Source organism: Pholcus phalangioides, unplaced genomic scaffold, assembly GCF_987345545.1.
Source record: "Pholcus phalangioides strain wild (caught in Gottingen) unplaced genomic scaffold, Ppha-v1.0 ptg000009l_1, whole genome shotgun sequence".
In the NCBI taxonomy this organism is placed as follows: domain Eukaryota; kingdom Metazoa; phylum Arthropoda; class Arachnida; order Araneae; family Pholcidae; genus Pholcus; species Pholcus phalangioides.
In genome coordinates this window covers 6,059,751-6,074,577 of record NW_028301602.1, presented here as the reverse complement: position 1 = coordinate 6,074,577, position 14,827 = coordinate 6,059,751, and the positions used below count along the sequence as shown (strand labels likewise).

Here is a 14,827-nt window from a genome sequence, read left to right as displayed (position 1 = left end):
ACCGTGCATGGGGTTACCCCTGATGACGACCCACTGCATAGGTTCTATTTCACTCTCATGAAATTCTATCTTGTATTCATTTTTTCTTCAAATAATTATAATAAATATAATATAGCATATATATAAATATATATATTTATATTTATTTATTTATTTGAAATATTAACCGTTCATACTCTTTGCTCTTGAATCAGGATTATGGGAAACGCCCGACTTTGAGAAATGGAAGGGTCAGTCATGCAACAATCGCACAATAATGTTTTTCGGACGTTCCAATTTGTTCATGCCATTATAAGCAGATCTTGCTGAATTCATAGAAGGTCAAAGTCAACACACTTAACCCTCTCCATGGGTAATATAAATCATATAGTCATAGAAATCATAAATCATAATGATATATACGGATAATAGAGGGTATATAGAATTCAATAAACCCTCTGTATAATACTATACATTATTAATGAATTACATTTTTTTACTTATTTTCTGCAGGTGCAAATGAAGTAGATACAGAGGAAAGTATTCCATTGAGAAATCAACTTTATAAAACATCTGGGCTAGTCAATGATAAAATGAGCGCGGTAGCACATTTCGATAAAATGCTCGTCTATAGTACCAAAGGATGCTTAGAGGTTTCGCGAGTTCATATCCAATTCTTCTATGTGACAAACTTTCCTGATACAGGGGTACAACAGAAACGGTGACATGACCACAGAAAGAGATTGTACCGCAAAGGAGTCCCACATCGAGATGTTAGCGTGCCAACCTCTCGGTGAGTATAATATAGGCTGCCGTTAGGGATCGACAATAAATTGTAGGTTAGGGTCTAATTAGCACTCATATGCAGAAAATGACCATAGTGCGACAAAAATTATCAAATGATCAATGATAAAATAAAAGGCTTTCAAAGAAGCAAGATATTTGTCTTGGAATATATGCATGTAAATACTTCTCAGTCAATATTTAGTCACGTTTTTCCGAAAATCCAAAAAAAAACCAGTCTATTTGTTGTTAAAAATGAACTTTTATTCATTTCATTAGAAACATTTTAAAAATCCAATTGTTTCGAAAACAAATCTGTTTTTTTTATACTCATCAATAACTTCGGCCAAATGGGATCAATGTGTCATGAAATATTCAGTTCGATGAACATGGAATTCAAATAAGTTTCAAATAGTATACTGTAAGTATTTGGGTAATCATTTGAAAAATATTTATTCCCTTACTTTGGTTTCTCATAATGCAATATGCACATGAAAATAATTCCTCTTACATCGCAAAAAAATAAGTATTTCAAGTTGAATATCTTGAGCCCATTTACGGGAAAGTGAACGTATTTCTTCATGTTCACATCACGTATTTCTAGTACTGATTTTCCGTTCTTTATGAACTGCGTTGACGATATTTATATTTTTTTACATCCCTATGAGATGCAAAAAACTTCAAAATTTCTAAAGAATTTTTCCTTTAGAATTGAAGAAACATCCAAAAGTTTGCAGTGCACTGGGATTTAAAATAGAATCGAAACATTTTTTTTCCTTATCTAAGAGAGGAAAGGTAGAAAAAAAGAAGAGAAATCTTATTTCACCTGTCTTCGAGAAAAAGCGAAGGAATTCAACAACTCACCAGCTCCTTGTGTACGAGCATTGACAGGCAGGCTCGGCTCACCGGTCCCCAAGCTGTTCGAAGCCGTGACGTAGAGGCTGTAACGCGTGCCGCATCGCAAGCCACGCAACGTGAAGTTACTCTCGGTGCCACTTAGTTTCTGTTGCCGCCATGCGGTTTCTCCGTCCACTTTATAGTGTAGCGTATAATCTACAAAAGAAAAAAATAATAATAATAGCAATAACATAAAAGAAAACTCGCTATCGAAGAAAATGGAGGGGGGGGGGGAAAACAAAAATTGTTCGGTTTCTTAGAGCGTTTTATTTATTTATATTCTTTGCCATTTCATTCTTACCAGTGATGGCGGACTTATCTCGGTCGTCTTTATCCCAAGAGACGCCAATGGAAGAAGTTGTTGTCGATTCTATCCTCAGCATCGGAGAAGTCGGTGGAGCTGTTCAAAAATAGAATATACCGAAGGATAAACAACAAAATGAAAACCAATCACGGCTCACTAAATATTGATTTTACTTTCGACCTACGAGGCAAAAAAATATTCTTTTGATGGAGAAAAGAAATGGTCCTGGAAATTGTACTTGTTTTCACTGATGAAATTTTTCAAACATCTATCATTTCCATTTTTTGGCTCATCATTTTTTAGTTTTTAATGTCTTTTTATGTCTGATTTCTTAATTGTTTGCATCTATCTTTACGGATAAATTGTGCAACTGCAGACCAGAAAGGCTATAACCGAGCCATACTAGCAATAATAACCTGACATAAATAATTTACTAATATTTTTCATATCTTTCAGGCCAAAACATGCGGCCTGAAATTGTTAACCAGACGAGCATCAAACTTTTCCCCCCATGCGCAGCCCAGAGTGCCGATTGTGGGATTAAAAACGGGTCAGGTTGGCCTATGAATAAGGGGATAGAGGGGGACAATGGATGCATTTTTCAAAGTAAGTTATGTGTGTGTATGTTTGTGTTGTGAATGAGAAGGAGAGTTTGTCTAGTCTAGTAAGCCTAAGCCTATACAGGCAAAACTTTCGATGGCCATGACATTATTACTGGCCTGTCGGCCTGAAATTGTTATCATGCTTCCAGTGTGGGCAAGATAGCTCAAAAGTTTGGGATCAAAATAAAAAAAAACATTCGACTTTTTTTTTCATGAATTTCTCGCAAACACATCACGTCAACCTGTTCGTGGCTTTTAATTTTCTGTCTTCTTTGTAGGGGCGTACGCAGAATTTGAACTTTGGACGCGAACATAGACTAAAGATATATATTATTCTTACTCTGTGGACGCGAACCACACCGGATTTTTGAGAAAGACAGAAGGAGAATTTCTTCCAGAGCATATTCAGTTAGTAGCAGTAATCTTAATTGGTGCAATTTTGGCAAAATAACCCGAATAAAAGGCTTTTTAAGCATTTTAAATTATTAGAAATTGATTAACCTGATGACATCGATTTTTTTGTCTTTCAAATATTTTTTTTTACCATGAAGTTTCTTTAGCCGAGCTATCATTGTATTTGCAACGTATGAGTTTCAGTACCATCTGTCTTTCAAAAAAGTCAACAAAAAAAATGTTTAATTCAGCCGCACTAAAAGCAACACTTCTGCTATTCCCGTAACATAGGGGGTTACCCGTTTATGGCTGTACCTTGATACAATTTGAATTCCATTTAAAAATCGGGATATTTTGTTGAAATTGCACCACTAAGAATATTCCAAGAGAGTTTTTTTTTAATGTATCAACATGGCGCACTGGACTGCAAAATATGATGACATATTCAAAGAAAAAGCTCAAATGAAACGGAATTGTGAATAGTGTTAGTTATTCACATTGAATCCTAATCTAAATAATCAATTGCGAAAGAATCACTTGCACGAAGATAACAATATAATGTCGATAAATATAATGTGGGAAACTAAAGTAAGGACGAGATAATAAAATACACCAACGAGTTCATTTCTGAACCAGAAATGACTTTTTGACAATTTTTTCGACTCCAATTTCTGAGTAGGGTTGCATCTACACGTGCTAAAATACACACCATAAAGCTGCAAGGCTAATATATGAGAATTCCAAATTCTCGCTGTACTCAAATGAGTGCAGTGGATACAGATACGTTAATATGACATACAAAGGAATTTTCTTTCGATATTTTAATTATTTGACTTAGATGCTTAAAATATATTTTTCGATTTTTGATCGTCTTGGAGAAGTGCAATCGCCCGGCATACGCCTCTGCTTCTTTTTTAATGGCCAACATATATTTCCATATTACTGACATCGCACATTGGCTGAATACTTTTCATTTCAGGAAGTAGATTTAGGCACACTGACATTCATGTTGCTTTTCAGATTTATACTGTTTAACCCAAAACTGTTCCGCACTCTCGTAATTCTTCTATTTATTTCACCTTGGCTAAAATTATTTCTTCTCCTAGGTGACGTAAATTTGCACTTCTTTCATCTCTTACGGTAATGAACAAGATCTTTTTCAAAGCAAGCGTGATAAACATAGTTTTTGCCTTTTACAGATTCATGTATCAAACCGATCTGAATGCTTGCTTAAACCTATGCATGTAGTACTATTTCTTCTAACTTTATTTGGATTATTACTGATGGCAGTGACAGTAATGACATCAGTAAAACAAGAATAGTTGAGAAATTTACAATTTTTTATATCTCCTTTGCTATTTAAATCTAGCATTATCACTACTTCTTCTTCTGATGCAGCGGTATATAAGGTTTTATGAGATGGTATCACCTCGTCTGATTTATTTTCTCCAGTTTGATATTTGTTTTTCCTTTATCCAAATGGATGGTTGTAGTTGGCCTGTCACCGATTCTCTTGATGATATCAATGCGTATATTCTCTATCCTAATCGGCCCCCTGAACTTTCAATTACAGCAGATGTGTAAGTGGAGTCAGACATTTTCACGTCAATGGTGACCAAAATCGGATTCTTTGTCCATTGGGATCTATCCACTTTGAAAACCTGCTTGTTTCTTTGATTCAGCCGTGTCTAATGCTGATTTAAGTCTAGATGTAAACGTTTAGGTGGAGTTTTCATAAATTATACTCATAAAAGACAAATTTGCCGATATCTTTTGATATCGTCTTCCTCACTTTTGTTAACAAATAACAATCATTGCGTTATTCCATCTGATTTTCTGAGACACATTTTATATAAAAGCAGCTAACAAATTGGGAAATTCTTCCCCGTCTGTATGATGGATACATTTTTATGTATTTCTTTCGAGTAAATATCAAATTGACAGACATTCAAATTGGTAAACCTCCTTCTCCTAACCAGATCATGGCTCGCCATCCTGTCTCAATGAAGAGATATAAGCAGGTGAAAGAAAATATCAGTAAACCGAAGTAAAGTTCAAAGAATGCTATGGATGAAATCTTGAACCTCTGCACACAATCAGAAAGGTATGTTCCGAGAAATGTTTCATACAAATATTGTGAATATAATATAAAAAACCGCGATAGTCCTTTAAAGTATTTAGATCATTCGGGGGAAAATAAAAAAAAAGACATTTTGAGATATGATATGATTAAAGCGTGGAGTAAAATTTGATTCTTTTTCGTTCCGAAGTGTCACAGAAAGTTACAAAGTTGATATTGCATAAAACCCCAAGAGAGAGGAGAAGTACGTACTTAAATGCAGCTTACGAACAAAAAAATTTAAACCTGTCGCATATTTAAAATTACGGTCGACGTTTACTCGAAAAAAATATTTCATATGAAAAAATTCCTTACATTTCTCAATGATGAAAAACACTCTTTTTAGTGCTGAGAAGACTCGCAAAACCATTATTATTGATAGTACGTCAGTGTCTTTTAAGGTATGAATATACGGTATATAACACGTCAAATAATTTATTAATGTTTTCTTACCGGTTTCCAAGGTTTTTTCCATAACTTTTACCGATTTCGGTCCCGAACCCGCTGAGTTATAGGCTTTCACGACTATATCGTACATAGTGAATGGTTTCAAACCCGTTATGTATGTAGAATATTGTTCCGTGTCTTCTTTTGCCTCGACTTTCTCGAAATGGTATGGTTCCGGTGAAGAGGACATTCGGTATCCAACGTGGTAACCCCAGATGCGTCCATTCCTACCTCGTTCAGATGGAGGCTGAAATAAAAGGAAATTCTGTTTTTACGAATTAAAGCTTCTTTCTAATACACATTGCATTCTCTGATTTGTGTTCTCGCTTGTATATATACGAATGAATATATTCCCACATATATATATGCATGCACGCGTACTTTTTCCATTACATATGTTGTTAAAGCCTTCCATATAGCAACAACAAATCTCTATGTAAGCAAATTTTGCGCTTAATCTTAATCCTATTAGATATGAATATTTTCATTTCATCGTCATGAAATTTTCATGAGATGAGTTTTAACGTTCAATTTATTTTTCCCGAATACAAATTGCATATACTCTCTCTTCGATGGAAATAATAAGATGAATAAAATTTAATAAGCCGGTGACATTCCTGTACCTCGCTAAAAATAGACTGGTACTTTACGAAAGATCTAATATTTCTTTATTTTATCCTCTAAAAGCTGGAATAAATAAGGATTCCATGTGTAAAGTTCCAATCAATATTCAATATATGTAGATTGTGTTATGGGTAATTATCCTTTTCCAATGTTCTCCACAGAGACTCATTAACACGCTGGTTTCTAAATTCTATCAGGAATCTTTAAAATGATGTTTTTAACAGACGAATGTTTGAGTTGCTGGTGTGTCAAACCTATCAGAATAAACATTTTGCAACACATTTCGAACACCAGAAATTCGCAAGCCTACTGAGCTATTCAGTCTGCCATTCTTTCGTAATCGATGAATTCGGAATATTTCTATAGGCTTTTCATAATGATTGGTCGGCAGTTGAATATTAAGCAATGAGTGTAATTATTGTAATTTTCTGAGTCTAGGTAATGTGTTGCTCAAACTTGTAAAGAAATGAATTATTTGACATGGAAATGATTTAAACCTCGTGAAACAATGTTTTTTGATAATTCTAGGATCTAGAAGGTGAGGTTCGGCGTGAATGACTCGTCACACCGAATGATTAAGTGACTAAAGTAGAAATCAAAGGGGAAGTCAAAAGTCACCACCCAAAATTTATTGGAGATGTGCTGGAAATTCCTAAAACTACAGTTCACAAATATTTGTTGCAACAACTTTGAGGAGATGAGAAAACATCTACATTCCTTGCAGAGCGTGCTTTTTAATGAATCTAATTATACTCATTTTTCAGACCTTATTCATTAATTTATTTTTCCCTTTTTTGTGTTTCCGTTACCTAAGGCAAATTCTGTAAATTAGGACGGGGTGTTTTATCAAAGACACCTTACTGAGTTGTTTCATCTGTTCGTTAATTTCACTCCCTTCCAAAATGCTTCAAGTTGGGAACCATTCGCTGATATACTCATGGATGGTGTCAAAAGCAACTTTAATGAGTTTTATGACTCAAAGTTATCTAAATTTTGCAGCGTAGTTTAGAGAACATTTCAAAAAACACTTTAAGGGATCTCCTACCTTTTACCATGATGAAACATTATGCTCCAGTTGAAATATAATTGAAAATACTATCCACGCACACAACTATTGCTGTATTTCGAACTTTTTACACATATACATTAAAAAAAATGAATTTTTAATTTTAATCATTCCAGTGTTTTTGCCGTAATATTACGTCGGAAGATAAATGGAACAAATAAAAATACCATTCCTTCGCTGCTAAGGTTATAGTGGGTGTGTGCGCTCCAAACAAAGCAACCTCAAAACCTTTGGAATGAGAGAATTAAAAACACGTTTTTTTCCCCCCACATTCAAAATCTTTTTTAAATAAAAATTTGAAGAGAAAAAACGCTAACACAATATCATGACGGACGAGGGTCAGTTGCACTGCTTGCACAATAGTGCAAAAAATGCTGCTTCTTAAATAGTGTTGTACACGGTGGCAATAACTGTTGCCCATTTTCGACAACATTAAAGGCCCTGGCGGGAGGTGGTTCCGCGTCACGAAAAACTACTCCACAGGCCTGAAAAAACTTCATTAACGGGAAATGATCGTTATGGGGAGGTTTACTGCATAAGGAATTGGAGGAAAGTATTCCCATATCTTGAATGGAGTCCCACCTCTGGAAAAGTGGTCATATTGCGTCTGATATACGCTGGTATGCAAGCGGAAGAATCTGAAAGCTCTTACCAAAAACTAATAGATGGAAAAACCTGCACCTCTTCAATAACAAAATAGCATAAATGGTACACAAATATTTAGCCTTTGAAGGTAAATACCAACACACCACCAACACACACCAGGTCTTAAATACAAATCCCTACAGGGAGCAAACTATTATTGTCTTTGATTATGCGTGTTTATAAAAAACTGATGTTTTATGCAACTTTCGAGCTGAGCATAAAACTATAAACTCACCAAGCATTCACTCATAAATCTCCAGGCTCCGTGAACAACTGTATAGTATACACACATCACCTTTTGTTGAATTCCAAACCTTGTATCTACTTATCTGCTCATTTGACAGTTTTTGTCGCACCACGGTCATTTTCTGCACACGAGCTCTACGGCAGGCTTGTTTTTTATACTCATCGAGAGGTTGGTGCGATAACCTCTCGATGGGGAACTCCCTGCTGTAGCAATTTTTCTGTGTCATGTCGCCGTGTTTGTTGTTCCCGGTGTCAGGAAAGTTTTCTGACAAGGACGTACCGGGTATCGAACTCGCGACACCTCTAAACATCCTTTGGTACTTTAGGCGAGTATCTTATCGACCTGGGTACCGCGCGCACGCTCCTTATTTATTGCACAAGTAGCATCATGGAAACCATCCACACAAAAAAAAAATCTAACTAGACATCTCTTTTTCTCCCTATTACCTCGCATCAATATCATGGTATGTTCCTTTTTTGGCTAATTTCTGCTCAAAGAAACATGAAATGTGCTCTGAATTTTAAAGAATTGAAAGGATTTATAACATTCTAGGCAGCGTTTCTCAACTTATAGTTCGCGGTGATGACATGGTTGGTCAGCAGGCAGACTTGATAATTTAATTTAACTGAATGAAAAATTATTCAACGGTTGTGACACACACACACACTGATATTAGTGAGAGCGATTCGGGTTATCTGAAATAAAATTTATACCTTCATACTTAGGTTCTCCATAGGTCGTTCGCCTTAAGTTTGCCAAAAAATGATCCATTACCTTAAATGCAATTTGCTAATTACTGCTAAAATTGCTGGCGTTTGGGGACATATACGGGCTATAAATCAATCAAAGTTAAAAAATGTATCGCTTGAAAAAAAAGTATATATATGATCAGGTAACGCTTTTAAATTGAGAAAAATGCGGTAACCAGGACCTTAAATAAAAATACGGGTAATAATAATTACCCGGTACTAATTAAAGTTAAATACGGGACGTGGCGAATTCTTTTCAGAAAACGTTTCCAGAAGTTGGCACAACCACCAATTATTTTTAAAATAGCGAAAAAAAAAACATTGAAACTGACAAATGAGATGCATTTTTATACATTTTGCCATAATTACTATGATATAATTTAAATATTAGGAAAACAACGTATTCACGAATTTAGTAATTATTTCAAATTCAAGTAAAAGGGAAAACGGGAGAAATGTATTGGGAAAAAACGGTACAACCAAAATTACAGGTGTACCTCGTAATACGGGACACAAGTGGTCCGTCTAGTTGTCTCAGGCATTTTACTGGTTCTTGGCTTCAGAAAGTTTGAGAACCGATGTTCTAGGGGTTAACAGCCTGCGTGCGCGCATAGTGAAATAGTATGATGTCAATGAAAAATTGAAGAAGAATTGATTCTAAACAAAGAAAACTGTCCAGTGAATTCATAAAATAACGAAAAGGATTTAAGATCCACTTTCAAGTCCCTTAGGTTACAATGTGTTTTTTTTTTTCTCAAATGATTTTAAAATTAATTAATTTCAAATAACATTGACTCATTAAAATCTCAATCTTTTTCATTATACAATGAACTGAACAGGGTTCTTAATTTTCAATGAATTTTATTTTATTCACACAGTTTCATTGATTCCATGCTATTTTATCATTCACGCAGGCTGTCAAAAGATTTTTTTTTTTTTGAAAATTTGCAAAAGACAAAATAAGTATTGGAGATATATAAAACTTTTTACATTCGTAGGATAGAAAAAACTCAAATTTATTTGTGAAAAATTTGAAATAAATACATGGTTCAGTAACTTTTTAATGATATTTCTACAAAGAAAAAAGTTTTTTATATTATGTTAAAATTTAGGAGACACCTTGAAGTAAAAGAGGAAAAAAACCTTCGTACACACACACAAAATCGGTAAAATCTAAAACTATTTTTATTCACCCGGATACCTACAAGAAAGCGTTCAGAACATTTCGAATGCATCGATAACAGATACGCCACAGAGCCCATTGAAATCCCAATTAAAAATATAGTTTCCTTCATGGAAATTCCAAAAATCTCTTCATTCCAATTCGATTCCCATGAAATAGTATTGGGTAACACAAATATTCGATCAAATAATCTAGTCACCAAATACACAGCCACAACACAGAAAACGAACAACAAAATGCACCAGGCAAGATAAAATTATAATTTCAATCAATATTAGGTTAAAATTGTTTTGCAGATGATAAGTATGCATCAAAATTCATTTCATCAATTCCTCTCGCAATATCGAAATTCCTTTTTATGTTTTAGACCCGGAACTTCTCCAGAGCAAGTGGAAATATCCTTTCGTCGAGAATAAAAGTTTTACGAATACTATTTCCGTCCCACTACTCTTTGAATTAAGTGAAGTTTTTTGAAGTAAAATCTACAAGTTAGAAGACGTCTGCTTCATCTGCATATTATAATTTAACCGGTTGGAATAAGAAGAAAAAAAAGCCCACACACATAAGCACAGCACCTTCCCAATAGGTATAGATAAGTTCTCCAATATGGGTGAGTGAGAGTCAAGTTTGCTTAGTCTCAAAATCGATACAGTACATCGCAAAGGTGGAACAGATCGATCTAATTGGGATGCAAAACACGGATGGATTCTTTCCTTTTTTTTGTATGTGAGGTTGGCCGCTTAGATAAACATACGTTTGGCATAAGGAAAAGCGCATTAAATGAAGGGCATATTCTGTGAAGCGCAATGACAATGAGGATCATTGCTAGAGCTGGTTATACTATAATGACATGAATTAAACCGTTTCCACGAATCCTGAGAGCATGTGCTTGATCAACTAAAGAAAAAAAAATGAAGAATTGGCAACAGAGAGAGTTTTACCAACACTTGCCAAAACGGTTCTGGTTGTATACAGAAGATTTTTCTTTCGGTAATTACTTTCGCAACACAAATTACAGACAATGTATTTTCTTTTACGTCTGTGAAAGAAAATACATTGCTCGTAAATTCTGAAGCAAATAAGTACTGAAGTATATATAACACGAGAGAGTCGCCTCTTTCTCTCTCTTTCCCAGCCAGATAATTATGTTCCCTCTGCGGTACCAATACACGTGATAATTTTGCTCAGAGAAATGACTCGTGCTTCTGTGTTAAATTGATCGATGAAAAATGCGTTTTTCCTAATTTATTCTGGATATTCAAATTTCAATTTAATGGCCAAAATATTTGTAACAGCCGTAACGAAATACGGAAGCGTAATGAGACGGGATGCGTGGTGCGACGTAGAGCGTTGGAACATCACGTGTCAAACCAATTTGCAGCAAATTGGAAGCAGGCATTTTGAGAAAAAGACAATGAGAGTAAAGTGAAAAGGTTTCTTTGATATAAAGATTGATTCTAAAGCTACATCGCACTTTTCCGTTTCACAAAAGGATATCTGATAAGTGCATAAATTACCATTATCGTACTTTCTTTTTATTCAACTTGTATAGGCTCAGCTATGCCATTTTTAAAGCGAAATTTATGACTTGTATCCTGGTAATTGAGTTTAGATGAGTCAATTTTTAATGAAATGAGTCTAGTCCACGTAAAAGAACTAGATGGCTCACCATGGAAAATATAGTGTCGATGTATCCTCGATGTGGTGTATTCCGTTGAGAATCACTGGTATGTAGTCGATCAATTTATCGAATATAATAGATTTTGCATAATGAATGAATATTTGAATATTATATACAAAAAATCAATAATCAATCACCTGGAATGATTCAGAACTTTTTCCAAGGCCGGGATTACACTTTAAACGTTTGGAAAAAGATATTTTACAAGCTTTTCACGAAACCAATAAGCCTATTGTTTGCATTCGCTGGAATGCATCCGATGCGCTACTTGATTGCGTTTTTCAAGTTATATAAAATAACTATCATAATTCTTTTAAAGTGCAATGCCGCCCTAAAACATAACTGATGAATTTTATACATCAAAGGATTACAAATGAGTTTAAATTGTTTTCCTACCTCCCATGAAACTTTCATAGACTGAGCACCAGTGGAATGAACCTGGATTTTCCTCGGAGCCTCTGAAGGTGCTGTAAAGTAAAACATATTTGAAAACTCTAAAAATATATGCACATATCATTTCGTGCGCGCGCGCATATGGGCGTGAACAGGCTTGTATTTCTCAAAGCTTGTATATCCTCTCAACAAACATACGGGTGCTAATATACCTCAAGAGAAACAACACGCATTAGAACCTAGGACTACTACTACCAAAAAAACTACGAGCATCTTGTCCACATTCCTGCGAGGAATTTCTAACAAACAGGTACATGTTGGATATCTTTTTTCGAAATATATATGTTTCGAACTTTTTCGAACTACTTCTTTCTTATCGGTGCATCAAAAACGAGAGAAAATTTTAAATAGAGTTTGTGGGCACCTGAAGTAACATTTCCCCTATCGATAACCATAGTGATCTCTAAATATTTCGGATCAAAGTGGTCTGGAACTGTGGCATGCATCACTCAAGTGATCCGTAGATACGCCGCGGATCACTTAAGGAATCTGGGAATGGGCCGCGGGTAACTTAAGTGATGTAGAACCGCACTGGATGCCTCTTAAGTGCTCTAAAATTGTGCCACGTGTCTCTCAAGGGATCTCTAAATGTACCACGGATCGATTAACTGTTCTGGAACAGTCTCACTGGTCACTGTGAAAGTGATCCGATCACTAAGTGATTTGTGAAAGTGCGACAGGCCTATTTTAGTGATGTAAAAAAGTCCCCCTGGACGCTCAAATGCTCTGGAATTGTGCCAGGGGTCACTTAAGCGATCTGTAAATGTGCCGCTTACTTTTCAGTTTTACAAAATTAGGTTTGAGGGGGCACGCCGCATCAGATAACCCCCAGGGCCACATTTGGTCCCCGGGCCAAGAGTTAATACGGCTTAGAGGGTGGGACGCAATGGATTTCTTAACGAGAGATTTCGAATTCTTAGCCTTCAAATACCATTGAAATTTGTAGAAATTGATTATAATAACACATAGATATTTTCTTCCGAAAAACCTTTATTTATTTAAAAAATATTTTTTGCATTAAATCATTAATCATTATCGTCGCCCCCCACGTCTCTGATCCCACCAATATGCGGTTAGGAGGCAGAGCTGATGACGAAATTTTGCTGATAAGGGGGAGGGGGTCAGAGTTTTGCTGACTTTTGCTAACAAAGGGACGGTCAAAAAATAGCTACAAATTTGCTGGCGTAATACTTGAACGGCCACTTATGTCAGTACCGTGTTGTAGGTCTGCCTACTCACTGCGGAGATACGTTTTCAAATGGGAGACCGGCTCACACACGCACACACTCGCTCCTCGAAGCTGAGAAACTGCATTAAAACCAGACGGCAATACTGTCGACTACCAATGTGCCGTCAACGGGGTTCGAACTTAGATAGTCCAGCACGATACCCACACGACCGCACAGCAGCGGAACATAGGGCTGCTTTTCATAGTGATAAAGAGGGTTAAAGTGATGTGACTTCTTTGGCCACGGCAATAAAAACAATGAGACCTAAGTCATTAGTTGCGAATGTTCACTGGTTGATACATTAAATATGCACTCTTCCACGTGGGAAATTATACAAATAGATATTCTACAGTCCTCATACTCTAAAGTCCGGAGGGCTGGCGGGTTTCTAGCACTGGGGCCCGGGGCGAATCTCCTTTAAGTTCTTTTTTTCCCAAAGAGGGAGCTCATGGCCTTTTATTTTACCTGCACAGACCCGTTTCTCTGTTCTCAGAATGTCGATATCTATGCGGAATGACAAAATATCGTGCTGCCTTATACAACAAGGGTTTTTTTTTCTGCGCAGCAAATAAACTCCATATTTATGGAAGCATTCTCAGACTCGAAACATCCATATTTTGTAAAATTTTCACCAGGAAAAAAGGTGCCTTTCTCACTTACTTTTGTCCACAACCACAATAAACGGGTAAAATGCAACTTCATCTGCAAAAATATGCCTCTTCTAGAAAATATTGGAAACATTTATACAGTAGTATTACATGTAAGAAAAACATCAATGAAGTAGAACCCCTCCCGCCACCTATCAAATAAAACTGTTACAATTCTTTGATTGATATTTGCAACCGGACTTTGATTAATATGTGCCACATGAAGAAACCAATATAAAATAACGTTAGTTAAAATTTTATAAGCAATAATATGAGTTAAATTATCTGCTTCAAAATTTTAACAGCTGTTATTTGTGTGCGGTAAAAGAATATTAGTAAAACTAAAAATATAAAAATTATCATTTACTTTCATCATAACTTTCTAGTTATAAAAAGATCGGAGGTACCGGGATTGTGAAAAATGTATATAAGAAACTATATATAGTGTAAGTAGTTAGACCAACGGCAAAATATCAAATTTTGTATAATATATATTTAATCAAATAATCATAATTGACTGCATTTAATAACATATAATCGCATTTATTAATATGATATATAGTTGACGCTAAACATAAAAACGAGAGTAGGTAATATATTCATTATGATGAATGATTAGTGTTAAAAGAATAGCATTAATTATAACTTAATGACGTCCTAACAGGCTGATGAAGTGACATTCTGTTATTGCCCTGTTGAGTGACTTTCTGCTTTTTATTTCCCCTCCAGCCTGCTTAAGCTTTCTTTTCCTCCAAGATTAATATCCCAGTATGGGTAAT

General features: G+C 35.4%; 1 protein-coding gene across 1 annotated transcript in view; it reads right to left on the bottom strand.

The window, feature by feature from the left end:
• Positions 1-14,827, bottom strand: part of LOC149081678 (cell adhesion molecule Dscam1-like) — a 205,439-nt gene that overhangs the window by 36,455 nt on the left and 154,157 nt on the right. The window contains exons 18-21 of the mRNA XM_089237082.1: positions 12,116-12,186; positions 5,531-5,771; positions 1,961-2,059; positions 1,627-1,815 (exon numbers count right to left, since the gene is read on the bottom strand). Coding sequence (XP_089093208.1) covers positions 1,627-1,815; positions 1,961-2,059; positions 5,531-5,771; positions 12,116-12,186 — 600 coding nt within the window. The remainder of the gene's footprint in view (positions 1-1,626; positions 1,816-1,960; positions 2,060-5,530; positions 5,772-12,115; positions 12,187-14,827) is intronic.